General features: G+C 38.3%; 1 protein-coding gene across 5 annotated transcripts in view; it reads left to right on the top strand.

The window, feature by feature from the left end:
• The window catches only part of NRP1 (neuropilin 1), a 131,975-nt gene that overhangs the window by 39,101 nt on the left and 66,779 nt on the right, over positions 1–26,095 (top strand). For all 5 annotated transcript variants that reach the window (XR_005647976.1, XM_039839765.1, XM_039839766.1 and 2 more), the window contains 2 exons: positions 14,244–14,425; positions 20,087–20,314. Coding sequence is in view for 4 of the 5 variants with exons in the window: in XM_039839765.1 (XP_039695699.1) it covers positions 14,244–14,425; positions 20,087–20,314 (410 nt within the window). In the remaining variant the exon portion in view is untranslated. The remainder of the gene's footprint in view (positions 1–14,243; positions 14,426–20,086; positions 20,315–26,095) is intronic.

Here is a 26,095-nt window from a genome sequence, read left to right as displayed (position 1 = left end):
TAGTGAATACATCAGGAGAAATTTAGTAGTAATTGACATAAAAATCATTTGACTTCTAAATTTACAAAAGCCTATTTTAAGTTTAAAAAATTATGAAGATTAGTGTGTGTTTAATTAGCCAAAATGGGTATTTTGCCTGTGTCTGGGAAGGAGAATTATTATTATCTGAGTCATTAAGAAAAGTATCTTGAATTAATGATATTTTTATAATACAGTAATAATCTTACTATGTTACACACAAAAAAGTGTTAAAAGGACTATCAGTTCACATGAAATTACGTAGCAGTGAGGAAGGTGGGAGTAAGAGAAAATTCAGTATAGAAATTTAACAGTTACAAAAATAAGAATGTTCACTGTCCAGAATTTGGAGTTCTTGACTGGCATGGCTGGTTTATAAAAAAAAGAAAAAATCAGCAGAATGATTAAATTCTTTCTTTGGCATCTGAAAGCTACCCCTCAGAGTAGATGTGGAAAATGCTTGTGTTAAATTGTTACCTGGGCATTTCTTTCGCTCTCTGGCTCCATCCACGGAGATCTGCACCAGCCCCTTCTCTTCCCTGCTCCTCTCTCCATTTCCTGAATCCTCGCTCCATATAGCCAATTTTTTGGCTTTCCACAAGACCCTACCTCTAGATTACCTAGTCCCAAATCAATAAGAAGGGCAGAGGCTGGACAGTGTGAGTACGGAAGGAGACGGGAGGCACAGAAAGTTCAGAACAAAGGAGAATAGAAGCCTAGCTACCTATCTTGTTTTTTGTTGCACAGACACTGCCCCAGGTCCCCAAAACACAGTTAAAGAGCCTTTGAAATACATGCCCATTTTTCAAAGTGCTCACCATCTCCATAATTGAGAAAATAATAATGTCTCCACAACTTTCAAGCAAGCAGAGAAGTGGTTTATATACTTATCTGTGTTTTGCCTGTTTTTTTTTTTAATGTCAGTCTTATAAATGATTTCTTTAAATTTTCTCTCTTTACAATATCAAAAAAGTTAGAGACTGGAGGGGAGTAATGGTTATCCATAGATACCTGAAGGGCTTTCATGTGAAAGGGGAATGAAATGTGGTCTTAGGATCAATGGGTAGAAGCTACATTAAATGCTGGAGGAACACTTATTGAGGGGAGGGATCCAAGGCCAAGTAAGGGAGATGGGGTAACCCTCAGGATAAGAGATGCGATGAGCTCCCTGTCTGGTTTGTTTCTTTCCCCTATAGGTTTTTGAGCAGGGTTAAGCAATCCCTTGGTAGGAATTTTAAATTAGAAGTTAAAATGATGATCATAAAGACCCTCTTCATCATCTTCTAAAAAATGAGATATAATGAATGGTTTGTCTTTCATCATAATACAGTAGAAAGTTCTGATTTTTCTACTAAACGGGTTTGAAATATTGTTCCAGTCCCTTACGTGTTTTGGGCTTTGGTTTTCTTATCTATAAAATGCAATATCAGTCTATTTTCCCTTAGATCTCTCCCACTGTAAAGCTTTGCTAGTTCCATTTATTCTGGTCACCTTAACATTAACCAGTTAGCAAATTCAGGACATTCCTGATTCCTGCTCTCAGAGAAACCATTTAGAGTCACCCACGCCAAATGGGCTTGTCAGCCTGGGTTCAGCCCCTTTGACCAAGTATAGGCACAGGCAGCATCGGCATTGTATTTATTTAGCCTGAAACTGTCCCTAAAACAGCTTTTCAAATGCTGATTCGTATTAAATTTCTGACATTTAAGGCAGAATAGAAGAAGGAGTTAGGCTGCCAAATTTATCTTCTCAAATGTGTTATCATTTACAAAGTCAGTTTCCTCCCTGAATATTTTTATTATTTCTGACCTTTGCTAGTGCAAAGTAAGTGACTTGTCAAAATAGCACATTAAGAAATGCACTAGTTCCACAGATATTATATAATAAAAGGGTCTGTGATTGGCATATGTTGGGTTAAACCAAGTTAAATCAAAGTTTCATACCTGTGGGACTTCTCAGAGCCTTTAATATACTGACATAAATTGTCACTATGTACAATGAACGTTAAATGAAGCATATCCAAATGATTCGGGGAATAAAGAAAACATCTTTTTTCTTGAAGTATTTCTGGGGAACACATTTTAGGACCAGTTCTCTACTATTTCTGCTTCCTATTAAAAAAAAAAAAAGGAGCAAGCACAACAGATTGGAAAGCGATGAAAACAATACTAATATGATCTAGGTAATGTGCCGTTACTAGAGGAAAAAGCAATCAGAATTAATGAAATATCTGAAATATGGGGCATTTTAAAAGTAATACAACAATTTTAAGAGCCTACAGTGTTTTAAATAAGTTTCCCCGAAAGGATTCTCAGAGGGCCCATTTTATTGAACATTTGTAAGTGAGCACTTATTTACCCCCAAATAATTCAAGAACTGAAATGCTGGAAACGGCCTTGTTCCTGTCTCTCCCTATGCCTTTATACTATCGATTCTCTTAATGAACTTTTATTCATAGATAAAGTGCAATAAACTTTAGCCCTCTACATTAAGAGCATTCAAAGAAATTAAGCTATTTAAATGTAGTGAAATGTTAAATCATTTTGTGTATTCTAGTTTTTAGTGGGAAAAAATTGCCTTCCCTTATGGAATAATTAAAGTAAGGAAGATGCAGCACAATCTTCTCTCTCCTTTGCCTACCTGTCTTATTTCACAGCTGAGACTGTAGTATTATCAAGGGGAATATTTTATACCTTTCTCTAGTTTGTGCTCCACCTAGGAGGAGAGCCATTTGGAAAATGCTCCCTTTATGCTGCATTTTATGTTTGCGAATATGACCATATTCCCTTTTCCTTTCTGTTAAACTTGCCATAAAGATATCTTGGAGTTGGGGAGTACTTTAGATAGTAGGATGAGGGCATATGATTGCCTGGTTGAGTTAAATCCATGCTGCAAACACCGAGCCATTTCTGCGAACCGACCCTTTATGTGGTCATGTGCTTAAACTTAGCAAGATGGTGCTCCTTCTTGTGGGCTACTGGCAATGTCTATAGCCACTGCTCTCTTGTTTTCTAAACACACAGTATTTCTTTAAGGTTCGAATAAATCATGAGGTCACCTAGGTCAGTGCCCCCCCGCCCCAACCTTTTTGGCACCAGGGATCGGTGCTCCTATGAGAATCTAATGCCTGATGATCTGAGGTGGAGCTGAGGTGGTGATGCTCATGCTGGGGAGAGGCTGCAGATACAGATGAAGCTTCGCTGCTGGTGCAAGCCGCTCACCTCCTGCTGTGCGGCCTGGTTCCTAACAGGCCTTGAACTGGTACCAGTCTTTGGCCTGGGGATTGGGGATGCCTTACTTAGGTCATTAAAGTTCCTTCTCTTCATGAGCTTGTTCCTAACACAGAAGTAGTTAAGGTCTTGCTCTATACAAGTAATTACTCCATTGTAACGAAGTCAGTGGTAAGAAAAAAATCATGTCAACTAATGTTTAGGCCAATAACCAATGATTTTCCAAATATTTTGTTTTATAACCTGTTTGCGTGTTGTAATATTAAAAAAAAAACTTAGTTGATATTTGAAGTTTTTTTATGTCCAAAGATGTATTTCTCATTATATAAATTATCCCCTGTATTACAGATTGACTTTGGGTTACAGAATATACAGCAAGTTACTAAGACTACCAGTGGCCCAGTTGTCTGCAGCTGATATACCTGCCCTTGATTTAATAGAATTTTAAATAATGAAAAAAAATGAAAAAGAACAAATACTCTAAGCATGAACACATCAGGCTCTAAAGATGACTTACAGCAAACAGTTTGCTGCTTTCAATAAACATTAGGGATTAAGGAAAAAGAAATCTCTTTATGACATGACCGATTTGTCTCATGTGCATTTCATTCTAGTATCACAAATGCATTAGGTGCATACCTAAAAGATTCGCGTTTATTGGTTGTGGTTAGCTTAGTGGTTTGTACTTTAAGTAAACCTTAGAGTTTTCTGCACAGAATAGTACAATTTCGACTTGGGTCAGTGCCCACTGCCCATTCTAAAATTCAGCTCAATCTTTCTTTCCCTACTGCTGTCACTGAAAGGAAAAGACATCTAATCTGTGTCATTAGACCCATTTTTCTTCAGCATTTTTTGATTTCCACTATTTCTTTTTAGGAAAAAAAAGTGGTCATTTCAGGCTAAGGGATTTCCTCACTCCAGAAAGAATAATCTGTCCTACCTGACACTGAAAAGGTTCTACTGTAATTAATGCAAGGAAAAAAAAAGTTTAAAAAATGAATATTTGCCAGCTTTAGTTCCTGCAGTTCTGATTAACCAACTACCTAAATCCCCACTGAATAATTACTAATTAATCAGGAGGATTTTTTAAACTCTTAAAATTAGCACATTAGGTCCTATAGTCTAAAGCAGAATTATTGCTTTATTTCTTTTTCCAAAGATTAAAAAGAAAACTTGAGGATTACAATTTCTGAATGCTGAAAGCCAGAGTCACTGCCTCTCCAGAGCTGGCAGTTGCACTCTGGTACTCCCACCGTACCAATTAAGGGGGCTTTTTGAGCAAATTCAGCACTGCATGCTAATAGCACTAATCCAACTGCAGATCATTAAATCAGTTGGGTCCATCAATGGAAACACTTAACGGATTTAGAGATTTAAAAAAGAAAAACATATTTTGGTATATACCAAGATTTCTTTAACTCCATTACTGCTACTGGCTTTAATTGATTGATCTGTGGTGGTAGTACTGGGGCAAGACCTACTAGTATGTCATTCCAACTGGTATTTTTCAGAATACCAGGTTATGGTCATATTCTAAGTTAGTCATCTTCTGACTGATAGATCCCCCTGGAAGATAACAGTAGCTAACGTCGTGCGCTCCCTGACCGACAAGTCTGTTTTGAAATGGGTTGTATACATTTTGGAAAATGCAGCTGTGTTCCATTTTGCTTTCTATATATTTGTCTCTTTCCTTCTGCATTCCAGCCTCACTTGGAAAGTGACTTCAAGCTTCCACAGAGGCTTCTACATAATTATTTCATTTAATAGCCCCTGTCATCCTGCAAGTTAATTATCATTTTGTTGATTTTACAGGTGAACAACCGAGTCTCACAGAGGTTAGTTAGTGACCTGCCCAAGGCACTCCGCTCATCAGTGGCAGTGTAAGGACTCAGATCAGAGTCATCCATTTTGGCTAATTTGACTACCTGGTGGTCAGGTAGGTGTCACCTCCTTGCCTCACTGTCCTCTTTGACAGTTTGTGGGAGGCCAAAGATGGTGACACTTTTTGATAGACCAAAGGTGCAGGAGTGGCAGAAGAACCAGAACCCAGTTCTTCCTGCCCCAGCTCTCTCTCCACCGGGCCATGTTAAAAGAGACTCAGTTTACTGATATATATATATAATCTCCATCCTTTGAGAGGAGGGAAGCAGAGAGAAGAGCATATCCTTTATAGAAAAAAAAAAAAGACACCTTAAAATAAAGATATAAGTATTTAAAACAAATACGAAGAAATAAATGTATCCAAAAAGTCTCCTCTGTCACTTCTTGATGGTTTGACTTACTGGTATAAACCCATCTTGAGACAATTCAGAAAAGTAATTTTTTTTTTTTTCCTGAGAACAGTGGAAAGTTGGCAAGATGTAAAAATTTTCTATGAAATAGGGAGGCAAACAAGTTGTAAATGATGTTAATATCTTCCAGATGGCACAGTTTTACTTGGGAACTGAATTTATTGTAATTAAAGGCATGTGAATTTTTCTATAAATACTGAACTTTGCAAGTTTGACACTGGAAGATGCCATCACTTCTGGAGCTTAGTTTTAAGGGAGGTGTTCCTTCCTTTCCATTTAAAATGCATCTTTGGATTTCATAATCTGAGTTAAATCATAGAAATATTTTCCCATGTGAAGAATTTTTTTTATCTCTCATGCCAATAAATCTTAATTATGAAGTGAGATCCCTCAGAAATTCAAACTCCAAACACTTTCATTAAAATTATATATTTTGACCATTAGTTCACACCACATGTCTTGAATTCTTTTCTATATTTATTGTCGAATTAAGCTATTATCACTTTTCTGTCTCTAGACGTATATGTTAGGCAATCTTGGAATTTCTGTTCTGCTTCAATCAGGAGTGTGTGGCTCACTCCAGAATGCTGCTTTCCCTTTCACTGTAAGCTCCGCCCGTGGCTTAGGGCTCCCAAACCAATAGCCAGCATGACATGAGAACATGAAATCGCTTCCACCACTGCCTCAGGTCCTGCCCTTGGTTTTACGCTGGATCCTACTAATCTTTGCTCTATCAGGTGATATAAATGGGTGATTCCCACCTGCCTTTGGTTTCTGCTGCGGCTTCTGAGTTCCGTGTGTCCTACCAGATCTTGGTCTGCGTGGTGGGCAGAATTCTGAGAGGTGGCCCCAAGATCCTTGGCCCCTGGTGTATACACATCTTCTCCCAGTTATTCAGTCAACCATTAATCTAGGAGTGCTGCAAAGGGATTTTGAAGTTTTAATTAAGTTGCCCAATCAGTTGACCTCAAAAAAGAGAGATTGCCCTGGGTGAGCCTGACCTAAGCGGGTGAACCCTTAAATGGGACCAAGCTTTTCCTGAAGCATTGTAGAGCATGAGAAGAATTCATTGTGAATGAGCCTTTCTTTTGCTGGCTTTGAAGATGGAAAGGGTCATGTGGCAAAGAATGCAGGTGGTATTCTAGGAGCTGAGAGCAGCCCCCAGCTAACAGCCAGCGAAGATAGGGGGATTAAGGTCCTGCAACTGCAAGAAGTTGAATTCTACCCCAGTGGTGTGGGCTTTGACAAGGACACAGAGCTCGATGTGAGAGCGCAGCCCTTCTGACACCTTTGATTTAGGTCTTGGGATACCCTGAGCAGAAAACTCCGGCCATGACATGCCAGACTTCTGACCTGTAGAACTGTGAGCCAATAAATGTGTGTTGTTTCAAGCTCTCACATTTGTAGTAATTTGTTACACAGCAATAAGAAACTGATCATCTATTACCTACTGCATGTTTATTATCTCAGTTTCTCTCCTTCTGAGTTGGTCTTAAGCAGCCATGACCCATTGCAGCCCTCATAATCCACCACACGATTATTATTCCTTTGCATTGCTACAGTAAAAGTCATTCAATATCTCTTTTAATTTTACTCCAGTAAAACTTTTTTCTTTACCTTTTTTTCCTTCTGTAATACCTTATTTCCTGGGGCTGTTAACTCTTGAACATATTATTGTGTTATTATCTAACCTATTAATCAACAGTTTTCTATAGCTGCAGTAAAATTTTTGGTATTCATTATTATGGCCATGAGGCATTACAAAAGCTTAAAGATGAAAATTTTAACATGTGAGATTAGCTTTATGAGTTTTACTGTACTCTGATTATTTGAGACTTGGTTATCTGATTGTGGTACATGTAGAAACTTTTACTAAACTTAATCAGAGGAGCCACATTCTAGGAAAGATGTTAGGTGGACTATGTAGTGTTGGTATTTCATGGAGGAGAATTACCCAAAAGCTTGTGGACAAGTGCAAGATTAGTACCCTGGGGACTTTTGAGGAGGACAATGACATGACGAAAGGCAAAAGTGTTTACAAAAATTGTTTGCAATTTTTTTGTTCCAAGAAAGGCGAGTGTTTGGCATCCATTCACAATTAGTAGGGTCAGATGAAAGCGGGATGGTTTGACTTAAGTATATCCAGCAGCCACAGAGCAAAGCTACCTGGTCCCTTTAATTCCATGCTCTCCACAGCTCTGTGTCCTGGGCTCAAACTTGCACTCTGGAACCTGTGCTCATTTTGAAGCTAAACAGAAAGCAAAAACCTCGGACCCTCAATGTACTCATAGATGGAACCAGAGTTTGAGTGATAAGATCAGTGGAGGATCTCAATGATGGAGAAATAGAAATGCTACTCTCCTACTGAAATAAATGGGGTCCCTAATATGTCATAGGTAGCTACTCCCGCTGAAAAGAATGCCACCTTATGCCCTGACAGTGTCAATAGCACATTAATTACTTGGTGCAAACACATAGCAAGTATAGATATAGTTATGCCATGGATTAGACGTTAGGGGTCTATCGAAAGCATTACTAGGATAGAAGTAAGAAAAACTGAATTTTAGAAAGTGTCATAACAAGTGAAAATGAGTTCCAGCTTGAAGACTAATGCCCTATAATCCTGCTTATACCACACAGGGTGCGTATAAGAAGAAGAAATAGACATACATATATACACACATACGCATAGTGGAAAATCTATCTTTAGATTTCTTTAAATAAAGAAAAAGTAAGTTATAAACTTAGAAACAAATGTTAAAGGGGAATATGACAATATAATGAACAATGTAATATTCTATTGATAGGAGAAATTTTATCATTTTGTACAGATTTAGAATGGCTTTCATAGAAATTTGTGTTTGACCATAGGAGCTGGGAGGACAAGAGCCAGGTTCAGCCCAGCCTCTCTGTTTCTCCAAAAACGTGGAGGTATTTTCTGGCAGTGCCCTCAGGCTCAGACCTTATCCCCGCTCCAAATGTAGGGTGCTCCCAGCTCCATGCTGAGGGCGTGCACCAGGCTCATGCTGCTCAGAGGGACTGCTCTTCCAACCTACTCGTCCCGGGCAGTGGGTGGGACTGCATGACACAGGCTCTGCCCTGGCCCCATCTTTACTGGCACTGTCTGTGTGCAGGCCCAGGGTGCTGGCACTAGGGAAAAAACAAAATTACAGCTACCATTCAGCACCACTCCAGCACCCACATCTGTTTCATCCCTATTGCCCAGGCTGGACTTGAGGTCTTGTCATGTCATGCCCAAATATCCAGCTTGAGCAGGAGAATGAGGACAGCTGTGAGATGAAGCCCATTCAATGGCCACCATCAATTCCACTGAAACTTTCAACTCATGCAATTCCCTAAAGATCAAGAACTAGCTTCCTCTCCCTCTCTTTCCCTCTCCCTCTCCTTTTCCCTCCCTCTTTCTCTCTCTCAAACACATGCATGCACATATACCTTTGCATGCACCAAGATATTTGTTTATATAGCTCTAAGCATGCTATTAAGAAAAAATAATGAAGTGTTAGTTGATGTAGCATTTTTCTAGCAACGATGACCAGTTAAAAAAAAATGAATTGCAAGTGGTTAACGAATAATTCTAAAATAGTAAGTCCATACCCATTCTCCACCCCCAAAAATATGTATGAACGGGAGTAATGAGAGCAGATATTGGAATCAAATTTGCCCTAAAGTAGACAGTGTTGAAAGGATACAAATTATTCCAAGCATGTGTCTCTCACCGAGTGCTTCCCCATCTGGTATCTGAGTTGGTACCACCTGATAGCTTCCTTCTTGGGATCACTGTAAAGACTACATGTGACAATACATCTGAGAGCACTTTGTAACATGAAAATTACTTAACAAATGGCAAGTATTATTGCCAGCATTTCAGAAAATATGAGATCAAATCTGATTTATTTTAACTGTCTAGTAGTAAGAAAAAAATCACAGTCTCATTGATCCAGTTGTTTAGGAAAAAAAAGGCAAAGCCTTTGATGTATTTCCAAATAAAACATCATAAAAGATAGTGTTTTCTGACGAAAAAATATAAAATTGTTAGCTAGGCCATAAGGTATCGATTTGCTACTTTATATATTTGTAGTTAATGCTTTTCAAATTACTTTTATCTGATTACAAAGGAAGATTTGCCCATTGTAAAAATTTTGAAAAATATGGAAATGACTGAGGAGAATAATCTCACCTCCCAGAGATAACCACTTATTAACAGCTCAACATTTTTCTTTCCAGCTCTTTTTCAACATATGAATAAGAACTGAGAACATACTGCATATAGAGTTTTATGCTCTGTTTTTTCACATAATTATTATAAGCATTTTTTCTTTATTAAAATATCTTTTGTTGGACTTCAGCTTTTTAATGGCTGAATTATATTCCATGATAGGAATGTATATAAATTTTCTTGTTTCCTTCTTGTTGGCCTTATTTCCACTTAGCCCATTATTATAAAGAAAGCTTTAAGCAACACTTTTTGCATAAATATTTGACATTATTCCAGAGTATTTCATTAGAATAGATTTCTAAAAAAATGCTTTTGCTGAATAAGAGGCTATGAACCTTGTAAGACTTTTCATATATTTTGATTAGAACATTGCAAGCAAGACATTGAATCATATAAAATCACTTAGAAACACAGATGCAGACTAATTGGCTCCTCCTAGCTTCATTTTTGTATGTTTTTGTTCCAAATCCTTTTTCTAATGTTTTGAGAAAAAAAAATCTGTTCTCTTTTGGGGAATATGTAAGACGATTTTTGGATAGCAACATAATAATCGTTTACAGGTTGTTCAGTTGGGATAGCTATTAATGTCTTATGTAAAATAAACCAAAGATCCAAAGAAACACATTTTTTTTCAGGTGAAAATTATGTTAGCCAACATCATTTCTCACTCTGGTCTATGATGTCAGGTATCCAATTTCTCCATTATTAATGCACTTACGCACGTGGGGGTAGATCCTCTTGGAAGGAGATTAAAAAGACACTCCCCCCTAAAGTCCCCCTTCCTAATAATGCGAGAATGACCAGAAGCTGTGAGGGGTTGGTACAGTAGCTTGCCACACAGACAATACCCTGCAGAGGATTAGTTTTCTTTCCATTAACAAGATCCACCGCAGAGTCAGGGGTCATTGGTACTCAGAAGAGAAAATCCGACTTAAGTGAGGTATGCGATTTGTCTATTCAGCACTGCAGACCCATAAAGCCTCTGAAACCGCTCTTTGGTGACTTAGTACATTTCTCATTTTCCCATCGCTTTCAAACCCCTACTTGGCTATTTCCCTAAAACCATAATTCAAACTTTCCAAAAGAAAAAAATAATCTCTGAGTAATCCTTTCAAGAATTCTTAGAAGGAAATCTTTATTCTTTTATCATTTTTATGGGAAACCTAACTCACGGTTACTCTTAGGATGCAAAATGTTTTCATCACTCATGTGTATCTAGCTAAGGTGAGGGTGGGGGAATATGTAAACAAAAATCGTTTAGTTTAAGGAGCTTGCACTGTACAACCAGGGACAGCCCAGCATTTCATACCCTAAGACTGAAACCATGAGAAAGTGGCTTTTAATTGTAAAACAGTTAGGTAGTGAGATCTTTGCATTACTTATCAGTAAATGTAGGCTGCTATGTCATTATTAGTGCAGACAAGGAAAGCTTTAAGGTAGAACATTTAAGAAAGGAAACAGGAGGATGGCTAAAGGAGGAAGAGTTGATTGTCATCTGAATATTTTAAAAATCCACATGACGGTTACATTCTCATAAATGGGGAGCACGAGGCTTGAGGAAGGGCTTGCCCAGGTGCCACCCATGTCTGCTCTGGGAACAGGGAGAGGAAGCAGCCCCACGGCCATGCCCCTGCATGGAAGGGCAGTACCCTTTGTGCCCAGACAAGGCTTCCTTATCACCTGGAGCATTCTTTTTCAGGAGCAGGGCTCCAAACGGAGGAGACAAGTCCATTTTTTGACCCCTCTTCTAGCTTTTATGAATTACATGCCTGAGACACAATTTCCACTTCTCCTCCAGCAGCTGGAGCATGTCAGTTTAGAACAAGGGTCAAACAAGTGCCTCCATTTCCACCTTTGTAGGTCTCTGCTGTCGCGACCGGGGAGCTTGACATTCCAAGCAATGCAGTGTTTGCCACACTGGCAGCAGTAACAGAGCAGTGTGCAGCCGGCTAGGGGAGCGAAATTTGCAAACTCAGGATCCTGGGCCTCAGGCCAAAGCAGGCTGGGTACGTTGCTGTGGTGACACATTTAGTCTCTCGGGAGGGATCCTGGCACACCAGCTGCATTCCTGGCACCACGTTTGCCAGCAAGAAACTTACGGAGTGGAAATGGTATCAACTCCAGAGGGAGATGCAAGCTGCTTTCTTAACTTCTTTGGCAACACTACCCTTTGCAACTCGTGCGAATACACCCTCTTGGATATTTACACGAACTGCTATTTGTGATACTCTTAGGGGCCCTGTTGGATGGTACTTTGAAAGGAAGTGCTAAAATGAGAGCAGCATTCCAGTTTATAAATGTAACTATTGTATCCCCGAATAATTCAATTTCCTAAAATTGGCTTTTAATGATGCACTGACTTATCTCTTGCTGAGAAGAGATTGTAGTCCCTTTCTCCCTTTTAAAAATAGCTTTTACTGTTGCCAAGAGGAGAGCCTAGTATTTACTATTAGAAGATGCATGAATTAAAGTCCTAGCTTCTTTCCCTGTCGAAATTCACTAGCATTATAGTAGCTGAGTTCTCTCATACCTGGGAGAAAGGTCTCCTCACAGGAATGCCCTTAATTTTTCAGAAAACTTGACCCACCTCTCTTATTTGTGACCGGAAGGCAAAATGCACTAGGATTTGGCCACTTAGTATTCAGACCATGTCAGGATTTGAGTAAAAAGCCTATACTGCAGAGCTGGATGCACAGTCGCCAGGACAAACACAGTCAACAGTTCAAATCACAGTTAAATTATAAGCAGGCGTGGGCTAAACATGCAGACCTGTCTAGTCAATGAAGCGAGTAGAGATAAAAGGAATTACTACACAAATGCCAACCTGCGAGGCTTTAATGAATACAGAGATGGCGTTCTTTCCAGCTGCCCCCAGTTGACTGTACAAGGCTGGTTAGGATTTTGAACATAATGATTTCTTCATCCTCCTTGTCTGCCACTTTTATTTCTCCCCACCATCTTCTTTTAACATGCAAAACATCTTCCAAAGTATTGAGAATAGAACGATTCCTCTATTTCCATAATTTTGCAAAGGGGCAGCGATACTAGCAGACCAGTGAGTGCTACTGAAAACATCGCATGCAGCAGAGGAAGTGCAGTTAATACAATAATTCACATATGTTAATATTTAGTTCCATCAATGTCAGCTCTATTTTGTTCTTGGTATACACAAAGCTGGTACACAACTTTAACTGTTGAGGTAATGTCATTTTCAATTTAGAGAGCCTTAAGCTGTTCACTTTAACTAGTGATATCATCTTTGCAGTTGTCTCCTGAGACTTTATGTAAACATAAGTAATGTGTCCTGGACAGTTTGAAAAAGGATTGTGAAAGATGACATTGGTCATCATGAGGATGTTCCCCACTTTGATCTCTTTTAAATTGCCAGATGCAGTTTATGTTACTGCCATTTTTTAGCCATCCCTGAAATTAATACATCCCAGGACTTTTGGACCAAGTTAAACACAGAAATGAAATAAAGATTTGAAATGAAAGGGTTGTAATGTTTTCATGTCAGTATATAGTACTAAACAACAAAAATCTTCCTATTTTCCTGGGGGATGCTAGTTTATTGGAGATGGTTTTCCACCTTTTAGAGATAAAGAAGGTCCAAGTATGTCTGTTATCTCAGTGAAATCTTTAGAGTAATATTTTATTATCACTTCCTTTATCATTTGTCTCCTTAGTGTATTATTAAGCCTGAAATTTTTAAAGCACATCACTTTGATCATTTCAAATATGTCATGTTTCCTTTTAAAATAACAATATTCCTTTAGAGGTTGAGGCTGGTGGGTATAAAAAAAGTTACTTTCTATTTTTAAATAAACTTTTTTCTTTGAAGAAATTACATTCTGCAATTCAAGTGAAGTTTGAGGGGAAGATGATCTGTGTTTTAACCACTGTGGATACCGAGAGAGTTTTTTCTAAGAAGACCGGAGTTTGGTGGAATTGGGTTAAGTAGTAAAGAATCTGTTTATTATTCTGTGGCCATATGTTTAGAGGGTCGCTCACAGAAATCAAAGTATTGTTCGTGGAGAGCTCCAGCCAAGGAGACATTTTGAATTCATAAAAGAACTTCACAGTTTAAAAAGAATGCATAGCATTATGTATTGACACCCTACCACCATAGACAAAGAAACACAATTTAATAATACAGAATTGTGCTCATGAGATTTCTCTTTTTCTTGTTAATTGGTTACTTTAACTGACATTGTCTGCAAGTATAATGGACACCATTATTCTTAATAGTTCTCTGTTGCCAGATGATGTATACAGACATGATGTAGTCCATTTTAATTATTTCATTTTGCTAGATCTTTTCTCTTCCTTGTAATACAGTGATGAATGCAGATAGCACTTTTTTTCTATTCCTGACAGACTATTGCAGACAATACTAGTTTCTAAATTATTGAAATTAAAAGGGCATTTTTTGCTAACCTAATGTTTCCTTCCACATTTCTGTATTAGGTATGACTACGTGGAAGTCATTGATGGAGAAAATGAAAATGGACGTTTATGGGGAAAGTTCTGTGGAAAGATTGCCCCTTCTCCTGTAGTATCTTCAGGACCATTTCTTTTTATCAAATTTGTCTCTGACTATGAGACACATGGTGCAGGATTTTCAATACGTTATGAAATTTTCAAGAGAGGTGAGTAACTTGGAGTAGAACAAATATGAGTAAATGTTTATTAACATTGTTCGATTCTATGAAAAACAAAGTGAAAAGAAAGACAAGAAGTAATGTTTTATCCTTTTGTAAAACAACACATTCTCATTACAAAAAATATTAGAAAATACTTTAAACAGAGGAAAATTATCAAATATACGGAGTATGTTTAAAATTTTTAAAGTATTTCAGAAATCAAAATTGCATCATTCTAATGTATTAACCGGTGTTTATAAGGTTTATAGTCCATAAAACTCATTTAAGAGCATTTGTTCTTCTTCACAAGTAAGTTTTATCTATTGTTAAAGTTTGATTTCTTTTTGTTGTCCTTGAAACTAAAAGGGTCTCTGTTACCTTAAAGCCATGTGCATCCTGTTCCCTTTAGTTTATTGCAAAGTTCAAGAGTGGTAGTTCCCAGGAAAAGCGAAGCAGTGAGCTAACCTTACAGAGTTTCTAAAGCTACTGGAGGAAGAAGAGGCTTTCTGTTAATGGAAGAATGGTTGGGGAAAGAACCTCTTGGAGGAAACAAAACAGTAACACTTTAAATATCATTTTCCTTAAGAGTAAATTTTAGTTATCCATCCAATATAATCACTTACTAATCTTTCATTACAGTGGTATAATTGAGATGAGATGGAATCGGACAATTCAGTCTCCCAGCCTTGAGGAATCAAAGGCACATATCAGTCAATTGATAAACACTATTTTATCTACATATCACTGTTTTTCCAATAACCTGTAGATTCTTTTTATGTGTTAAATCCAGCCTCCTCTTATTTTATTTATTTCATTATTTGATTATTCTTTTACCATTAATATGTGGGGCACCCATCTAGGGACAGAGGCTCAAGATTTGAATGTATTGGCCTAGAATATAGGAAAAAGAGCTTTTTTTTTTTAACAGAAAAAAATTTAACCACACCAATGACAAATGCCTAAGGTATTCTGGGTCAATGGCAATTAAGAATAACAAAAAGGAGTCATTAGGAATTTCTGGGAACATTGATGTAACTTCTTAAAATGTCAAAGAAATCTGGCACTGCCCCATATAAATATGGATAGATGAAGAGAGCTTCCTTCAGAAATTTATCTAAGCACATAGTTGAAACCCTTTAGTATAAATAATGGTATACATATGACATCAGTATGTATAAATGATTACATATGTACATATATTCTTGTGTCGAAAACTGCTTGACTTGTTACATAAATCACGGTGTATGTGTATGTATATGTATACACTCATATCTACATTTGTTCTACCTGCACATGGCATGATCAAAGAAAAAAGGTGTCAGCAAAGGGATTAAACACAGCCTTTAATTGTCAGTGTTTCTCAAAGAGCGGAAGATGTTTGAAAGAGAAAAGAGAGAGCTCAGTCAGTAAGTCATTAAAAATTCTTCATCTTCCTAAAGGACTCAGTTCCCTACCCCCCATTAGTCTCAGGTATACCATAATTTCCCTGTCCTGCTCTCCAACACTGTCCTTGAGGCTTGAAGGCTGATTTTGTTCACTCTTCTAGCATCCATTCATCCCATATGTCTTCTAGTTCTTTAGAATTTTTATCCACAGGTGTAGGTCACATTTCCTTTCCTCGTCCACTGCCATAAACAAACAGGCCTGATCTGTGGTTCTCCCCACACTCTTTTATCTTCCAGACGGCTTCAGGCTTATCCTCAGTCATCAGGCCTCAGTCCTATGGCAGGTCTCCATCATCCATGGTCAAGCCTCAGTGTCCTGTTGGGTCAAGCTCAAGGCTTGACATCAATTGCTTCAAACTTCCTTTAGCTTCAGTTCTCCCAGATTTACAAGCTGGCTTTCTGCCTCGGGATAGCACACTGGGTAAAGACCAGCAGACTTGGATGTGAATTTTAATTCTGTCACTGACTCTCTGTGTGAATGTCCAGAGTCTTCAATTCTTCACCTGAAAAATGGATAATAGTATCTAGTGCAGGCTTGTTGTAAAGTTCAGTTGAAATGAAAACATGGAAAATGCGTAGCCTGTGCCTGTCACTGTTAGTGTTCGATAAGCACTTGCTGTTACAATGATTATGGATAAAGCTGGTGCCTTCAGATTTCAAAGCCGTTGCTGTCTTCCAGTTTATATCCCTTAACCTGTTAGACATCTAGTTCTAAACAATCTTTTCTCAGGAAAACTTTCCTAATGAATCTACTATTTTTTCCTATACATATACCCAACTTGTCCCCTATACACACATACACACACATACATATACTGTATACATACAAACACAGGTATACTTCACTTACCAGTATGTTTCTCCCTAATGTTTTCAAATTTCTTCATGTGTGCTTATTTCATTTCCCAACTAGATTGGTACTATCTGAAAAATGCAAAGAAAATATCTACCCTCCCTCATTGCATATAATATAATCTTTATAGCTACTCCATAAAAAGTCACTAACATAATACATTTATGCATACCTATACAGGTTCATGGACATTCTCGCCTCGAAAGCCATTTAATGATATAATAAAATCCATGAATCTCTGTTCCTTTGAAACATAGCACTTCTTCTTGGGTGCAGCAATATCAAGTTTCCTCAAAACACATAAATTATACTAATCATAGATGAACTGATAAATTAATCTTTCACCTGCGACCTTGAGGTTTTCTGGCCATAGATTACAGTTCTGAGGAAGATTTAGACCATTTCTGAGTCCCCAGGGCTGCAATTCTAGAAAGGCACCTTTGCCTGACAGTTGGCAAGGCCAGTCTGCACCTCTTCCCATGCTTCCTGGAGCCATCCTGGCACTCTAATTCTCACTATAGGTACCCTGCCTTTCCCCTTCTACGTATCTCTTTCCTGTTGCTGAAACCTTGGGCCACCAGCCCTCAAATTAATCTCATTCACTTAAAGATATTTCTCTAGGAAACTCAAGCCTCCCCACGAATCACTCTTCCTGTCCTTGCCTTGGCCAAGGTCATCTAGGCCCAAATGCAGGAAAAAGATGAGGTCATTCTCTGTGAGTCTCAGAGCGGGGGAGAGGTGCATTAATTGAGAGCAGGAATGGTCACTTCATATATTTTTATATTAAGACTCTGCATATTTAATAATAATTCCAAAGAGTATCTTACCTATTATTATTATCCATTCTCATTGTCATTAACAATGAACCGTATCACTCTTATAACTACACAACATGCTCTCAGTCTTACAATGTCAAAAACATGGGGTTTGCCGTCTCTAGTGCTGGGCATGCACATCCCGCATCTCACATCTTGCACCACCAGCTCGTTTGCCCCCAGGCAAACTAGGCTACTTGCCCTCCCTCTGGTTCCTCTCTTGTATACTCACTACAGAATTCCTTAACCCATTCCTGCCACAGTTCCTTCTGGGGACGCACTTGCTAAACTGTGGCAGATTTATGCAATGGTGAAAATGAGAGATATCAAAACAAATTTTGATGCATGATGGAAGAACTAAGAAATTACAGAATCTTTAAGTTTAAAGAGATTTTTTTTCTAATCCCAAAGTCAGTCCTCCACTTGCTATGTACAGAATCTGAGGACCAGAAAGGTTATGAAGACCAGAAAGATTTTGAGGCACAGCAAGTTAGTGGTAACAACAAAACCTGAACTCAGACCTTCTTGTGCTCAAGCCAGTTCTCTTCCATCACTGCCTGAGATTTCCCCAGCTTTTGCCAAATACCTTAAAAAAACCTGAGCTAGCTTCCAAAGGTATTTGACAGGACAAGGACACAATGAAAGCACTGACATTTATTTGATTTTGAAAGTATGCCCTTGATTACTGTCATTTTTTTCTCTCATTAAATCTTAATCTCGCCTGGACAATTTTATAAGGAAAAAAAATGTTAGTACCTGCATTAAACTCTGCTGTTTGCTTTGCTTTACAAGGGCCTACTCAAAGCAATTTTTTTTTTTAACCCCAAGGAGGTGGTTGGAGGTCTGCAGGGTCACTGTTCCTACATCTTAGAAATAAAATTCTAAAGGGTTTCCAGTATCTTACATGCATATTCTTTATGAATTAAGGAGTTAAATTAGCATAGTCACTGTCATCTCAGAAGCCACCAAATAACTTAGAAACAGATTATAAATTATATAGTGTATTTCATAATCTCTTTTCGTGGAACTGACATTGCAAAATGCCACATACTAATAACTTTTTAACCAGAATCGAATAGATAAGCATTTGAGGCCATCACGGTGAAGGCTGAGCCACATTGAGAAGACTTTGGAAGGTATTTTAAATAAGTCAGCCTGCTACAGACCAGGCTGATCATGCTAGACTAATCAGCATCACTCCTTTGCATCTCCTGGGCCAGGAAGATCTAATTGCATGGGAAGAAAGCTATTGATCTGTTTTCCCAATAAGTGGCCAGAAGCGCTGGATTCAGCCTACTAACTCTAGCCACTAAATCTAGAGATTTGCTAGTTAAATTTAATCTGTGTTAATGCCTAATACATTGCCTAAAACATTGCCTGTAGTATTTGGTACTTTTGGAGAATATTTAGTTAAGAACGAGCTCAACAAACCTTCTTATTTAGAGTTGAATCCTTGCATGTCATCATAGGGTGCCATCAGGGAGACCAATGGCCCAAGAAAAGAATTGTTGAGTTGGACATCCCTAGGTTGGATCCTGAGATTCAAAAGGGTCAAATTATCTCTGATTCATGGCAGTGGTGGTGGTGATAAGGGGCAGAGCTGTTATGCTCCTGTCCATGCTGATGGTCAATTTTTCAGCAATGTGGTGAATGCCACCCTGTTCAGTGCTATACCATGAACTGAAACTGTGGTCATTCAGGAGTTATAAGGTCAACTTGCAATATATGTACGTATACACTTGACCAACTTAATATAATTTGTAAAATCTTGGTAACACTGCACAGCTATTAAAATCTCACACTGTAAATATATACATTACATGCACACACATATATATGAACAAATAATTTTAGGATGGCAGACAGTATTGTATCTGATACTTTGGGGAAGGTTAGGGTGTCAACATTAATGTCAGGTGACTTCTAGCAACACAGCCTGTAATCACAGTTTATCGTGCCCTCACTAGCAGCCACACTTTACCAGCACACCTGTGTCAACACCACTCAGAATGAGTCACTCACCCTGGGTACATGTACGAATTACCTTTCACATTTAGTTTGTCAAAAGGCAGAGGTCACATCTGGCAAAGTTACTGAGTCACTCGTGTAGGAATCTGAAACCCAAACTCTCTCCATCGAATTCTCCCCCTCGCCTTTGTAAATGTCCTATTTCACCAATAAAGAGCTGTCAGCCTCAAGATTTAAGGATTTAAGCTTGAAGGGGCTATAATTATTTCTCTAGGGCTCTGTCAAGATTTCTGTAGCTTACTCATTCATTGTTCCCACATGATTTTATATTTGTCATTTTTTTCTCTGCAACAGCAGAAGTTTTTAAATTGCTCCACACAAATGGAAAACTAAGGTGAACACAATAAATCTGAATTTGACTTACCATACCTAGCACTACTATAAAAAGATTGAGTAATGAATAATTAGGACAATGATTACAATGGTAGGCTTTTATTAGAAAGATATGCTATCTTTGCCCAGGTTATTTCTTGGTGAAGTTATTTAAGAAGATTTTCACTTTACTCCTTTTTCTCTTTTATTCCAGGTCCTGAGTGTTCGCAGAACTACACAACCCCTAGCGGAGTGATTAAGTCCCCTGGATTCCCTGAAAAATATCCCAACAGCCTTGAATGCACTTATATTATCTTTGCACCAAAGATGTCAGAGATCATCCTGGAATTTGAAAGCTTTGACCTAGAGCCTGACTCAAATCCTCCAGGGGGGATATTCTGTCGCTATGACCGGCTAGAAATCTGGGATGGATTCCCTGAGGGTAAGAAGGGCAGGAAGCATCCTCAAAAGGGAAGGACCTGGAGGGTGGGCACTGTCATTCTTTCACACGTGTCACGATATATGCATCATTAAAAAAAAAATAGCTCAGAAGGAGGAGGGAAAACAAAGCAAAATAGTAACTCTTTTTATGCAGAGCAGCGATGAAATATTTGAGCTCAAACTGCCTTAGTAATTATCTAGTCCAGTTCTTTCATTTTGTAGATAAGGAAACTGAGTCCATGAATGATTATGCAAGGTCGCATTGCTGTGTGTGAGAGAGAGAGAGAGAGAGATAGAATTGAGACCAACACCAATTCTATTGGGACCAATAATTTTCTTGACTAAATTATTTTGTTCATTTCATTGACCTGCCTACTGGTCATTATTCAATAGACTGTCAGAGGAGGACATCTTAAAAGAGCAATTAATTCAAACCACTCATTTTACAAATGCAAAGATTAAAGACCAGAGAGATTAAGTACCTGACAAAATTTTAGGAGTAAAATAAGCATCCATTTTGCCACCCCAAAAAATGGAAGTTTAGAAGAGAAATAAGACCATTTTCTCATTTAGACAGATTCCTTGTCTGTTCTCCAGAGAATTTTTATCTTTGGCAACTTGAATCACCTCAATACATCTTTTATATTTATTGTTCTTATCATCCAAATTCATTATACATTTAAAAAACATTTATTGTATACCTGCCATGTCCCAGGCACTGTTCTAGCCACTTGGTAAATAAAACAATCAAAGATGACTCCTTTGTGGAGTTTAGATTCTGGGGAAATGAGACAACAAACAAGGCACATTACAAATAAATTAATTATGTACATGGAATGTTAGAAGGTGAGAGGTTCTATAAGCAAAACAAAAAATGAAAGGAAGAAAAAGTAGAGCATAGTAAAGGCATGAAAAGTGCTAGGGTTAGGGGAGAGGGATGTGTGGGTTAATTATTAAGTAAGATGGTCAGGCTAGGCCTTATAAAAAAAGTAACATTTGAGCTAAGATTTTAAGGAGGTGGGAGAAGTAGCCATGTGAAGAGCTAAATGAAAGTTTTCCATTTCAATCCTTGTGGATTAGAAGGTGAATGGCAAAACTACACAACCAAATTCTGAACAGAGGGAGATAATATCAAATAATTTGTTGCAGCTGCATTGCTTGTCTTATGTTTAGTCTGGTTTAATATTAAGATTTCTCTAGAGAATTCACTCTACGCAGACCAGGAAGGGCAGCTTGGAAGTTCTTATAAATCCTGCAGTTAGAGATATGTATAACTATCTATAAACCAGAGTCAGATATTATTACGGAGTTGAAGGAAACAGTATTTAAATAAAATGTAAATGGAGAACAAGTATGTGAAAGAGATTGCCTTTGTCTTTAAAATGACATCAAATTATCAGTGTAATGTAATACAAATATGTTACTAAACCGTAAATAACATTGGAGAAAAACTTTTTTTCTCTAGAGAAAGCTTATGTTGTCATTGGAATAAATGGGTTAACATTACTTTAGTTGCTTCTTTGCTCTCTTACCATGAAAATAGGGTTATGATGATCTTATCGAAATTACTTCATTAAGTAATGAGATTTGCCCAAACAGACTACTGATTGATTTCCAAGTATTCAATCTGATAATTAGGGAAACAATATTTTAATAGTATTGTAATAATAGTTGGAACATTTAATAATGGGTTTATTTGTTCACAACCCAAACGCGTAGCCTTCCTTTCTAGAACTTACATTTAAATTGACATCTGAAAGGAGGTCTAATCAACTAACTTATTTAGAATACTTTCAGAAAGAAGCACATTGTTATTAGTGTCAAGGGGTTTTCAAAGCGGTAATTTTCTGGCTTTGGAAAAATCACGGAGTTAAAGTGAAGAACATTTGACAGTAAGAGTTATCAGCCTTGCAACTCACCCACATTTTAAACTATGGTACATTTGACTTATTCCCAGAGAAAACTGGCTTTGGAATGTGAAAATTGTGTTTGAATGCTTATTAATATTTACCTGGCCTCATCCAGCCTGTGCCAGTGTAGCAGTTCTCTCTTTTTTTAGGCAAAATGAGAGACTGTATGCTCCTGGGTTTTTGTCAGTGACACTAGAAACATTTTCATCATAGTGGTTCAACACATGCAGTTCCTCTGCCAGCAAAATTGCTTTTAGTCTCTGATATCCTTTCCAAAAACAACAACCAGAAGGCGCTGAAGGCTTTTAACCGTCAAGTGATTTTATGTTGCATTTTATCATAAACATTGAATTAGATGACTAAGTAATTGAAAGCTACCCATTGATTCAGATTGACTTTGAAGGAAAGCAGTTTACTCAAAAACTGGAAATCTGAGGCATGCACGTTGTGAATCACACATCTCCATCTATCACATTCTTTGAAGCTCTGTAGAGTCACAAGTAGCAACTCTGAAGTAATCGGGGAAGTTTACATGTGGTTTGAGAGCCATGAGCTAAGTATGCTGCCTGGTCGATGCCACAAGTGCTTGTGCTGGATTATGAGCCAAGCATGAATGCGTAACTCACACCACGCGGCTGCAGATGAATCAGCCCCCTCCTATGCTGGGGGAAGAAGCTGGGCTGCCGTTGCTACCTACATTCTAAATTTTATTAATGATTTTAGGAATAAGTTTCATAAAAGTTATCTTTTAAGTTCACGTTGATATTAAAATTAACCTTGTAAATTATAAATATAAAATATAAATGATATAAACATTCCAAAATATAAATGATATAAATGTGCAAATTTTTATCTGGGGAAAAGTTGCAAAGTCCAGATATTCTCCACTAAAATGTTTATTATTGTACAACGAGTGTACATGGACTATCTTGTAACTTTTTGAAATCATTCCCTTTTTTGTTTATTCAAAATACCTCATTTTAAAAGTGCCTTTTTATAGCAGATCATTGCCCTTTTCTCACGGAAAGCCAAATTGTCTGATTCTGAAGTAGGGTTGTAATTATTGGAGAGATTAACAGAAAATATAAAGAATGGGATATTGCCATTCCCAGTTGCATGTATATCTTTTAAACCACACAAATACTATATTGGCTTCACACCTGAGAAGACACAGTATTTGTTGGCTTACTCTCCCCCCAAAGACAACTTAGTACATGATGCTTACTTAAATTCTTCGATAATTCAATTTTTGAACCATACTTCTGTTTTTGTGACTGTTTTCATTTCTTCTCTTGGCCGTTGGGTCCACAAGAACAGAAGGAAGAAACCCACTCGCTATGTTCATGTAAATACACAAATGAGCATATACCCGAGACGGACAAGAGTATTTCACCCACTCTCCCTCAGATCAATATTGCATTAGCTTGCTGGGCCAAAATCTCACTGTTGTTCAGAAAAATTCAATACTTCTTTGTATTATGGTCGAAAAAGCCTTTCACTCTCATATCTTGAGGGCTCCTGGAGAGAGCGGCGCGCTGCTGTCCGGAGGCAACGGTCTGAAAGGACAGAGGCAGATTTACGCAGCGTGTCTCACACATTATACACCAGTGAGTCATGGAGACTCTAAATTATGAGTCTGCACTAGACAAGTTCTCTTCTGTTAGCTCTTTCAAAGAGACACCCCCCACCCTTCCCAGAGGAATTGAGTGATAGCGGAGGGGGAGGATCAGCAGTCATAGCTAAAGGTGACTGCAGCTTCCCTTATGCCCTTGTATTCTTGGCAAGGTCAATGGCCGCGGTGATCAGAGAATGACCCCAAAGATCAGGACTGTAAAAGTTTGCCCACAACTACAGAACAAAAAAGTTATGAAACCACAATAATGGAATTTAAATGAAGAAGTATGAATGGACTCTAAGCCTGATTGAAGACCAGAAGTGATTCTAGCCAGATATTTTCATGAATATGTTATGGGCAACTTTGCACTCCATAGTGAAGAAAGAAAGTGTTGGATTGTGGTAGGGCTACATTCAGAATGAGGAAAATCTGGCAAAAAATGAGTACCGGTAGGAGAATCCGAAGCCAGGATTAAAGCTGAAAAGAAACCAAAAAAGTAGCAAGAGCTTCATCTTCTGAGATGCTTTCTTCTGCCAGCTGGGAAGCCTAACATAACAAAATGTTTCTCCCGTAATTCAAAGCCACTGTCCATAACCATGTGATGTCCTGTAGAGAATCTGTATCAATTCTCCTAGAGGGGTCCTTGTTTTCTTCCTAATAAAGCAGTCTACGTACATAAAATGTTTGGTTGCTGGAGAGTGAGGGATTACAGTAGAAAGAAAACTCTTTGAAATAGTCAAATCAATTACATTGAATGCGTGAAGTTATCAGATAGTCAAAATAACCATTTTGCACTGACTCAAATATGTAAACCACTTTGGGTTAGGTGTTTTTGGTTTTTTTGTTTGTTTGTTTATTTATTTGTTTTTTAAGAGGGTTGACCAAGAGCTGAAAACCTATTAGCCAAGGATCTGAGCTCACATTAGGTGCCAGCTGGGAACTCAGCTGGTAAGTGGGGCTCCAGGGAGATCACTTCTTGTAAGGTTCACTTTTTTGATCACATTTGGAGCTTCTCCGAGCTGCATCCAAGCCACACACACAGTCCTTGGAACATCATATCCCTGTCGAAGGCCCATCCTGCCAATGACAGGTCCACCTACTCTGCTTCCTTGAGCAAAGCAATAACTTGTAGTTGAAATGCACAGAAGCATGGATTTCTTGGAGGGGAAAAGCAGTCCACACCAGATTGTCCTTCTAAGCCCAAACCGTCTGCTATGATCTTACCATATGTGCAATGAGAAAACCTAGAGAAAATGAGACTTTTTTTTTTGTCTTGCTGCTGATCTGGACAGAAAAATGAAAAGAGTCTCCAAGCCCAGAGGGCTTCTGCACCATCCATAAGGCAACTTACAGTTACTAATTGCCAAGGTTTGTGTAAAAGCTCTTCAATGAGTTTGTGGCCAGTTAAGCCAAATAGCAATTTAACTTTATCACAAGTCAGTCAGCGTTCCCTAACTTTTACTGCCTGACATGCTACTTTTTGCCTCAGGTGCACAAATGGCTGCTTTGGGCCATCTCTAGGTCACTGGACACCAGTGCAACACAGTTACCTCTCTTAGGTTTAGGAGCAAGAAAATTGGGACAGAACTCAGAAAGCTGTATTTTCCTTTCATTTTGATTATAACTTGCTGTTATGAAAAATTATCAGTATCCATAGTGTCTAAATTTTTTAATTGTTACAATTATTAACTAGTCTTCAGATTAAGTCCTGAGTAGGACATGACCTATTTTCCTTCATCCAAGTCAGTGATGTTTGTCATAAAGACTAAAAGATGGAATGAGGAAGGAAATTGGAGTCATGCGGAACTGGGTTAGACCCTTGGTACTGCTCTGGTTCCAGACAGGTTCCTAGGACTCAGGCCTTCCCCAGGATCTCCTTCTAGGGTCGAGGAGTGAGAATAGGCATCTCCAAAAGACCTCACTGACCGCAGCCTAGCTGGAGTCTTTCTGCGCTGGACTATGTGTGCAGTCTGGTCCTGGAGATGAATGCCAAGGTGGCACTTTACAGCCCAAATTTCATTCCTTGCAGCTGAAGCAAGCATTTCGATTCAGTTCTTGTTCCCGGGGAATGTAGTTATGCCTGTTATTGCCCTTCTGAGCACACTTGGAAATCCTCTCCGCAAACCTGATCCAATATGTTCACTGCAAAGCAATTAACCGGGGAAGACTTGATTTGCGTAGGAAAACACTTCTAGGTTCTGCTGGGACCCAGGTTTGCAAATGGTTATTTTTGTATCTGCCGTAGAAGAAAAGATAT

This window comes from Pteropus medius, unplaced genomic scaffold (genome assembly GCF_902729225.1).
Source record: "Pteropus medius unplaced genomic scaffold, Ma_sr-lr_union100, whole genome shotgun sequence".
Taxonomy (NCBI): Eukaryota; Metazoa; Chordata; class Mammalia; order Chiroptera; family Pteropodidae; genus Pteropus; species Pteropus medius.
Note: the sequence above shows the minus strand (reverse complement) of the source record. Positions and strands in the feature narration are given on the sequence as shown.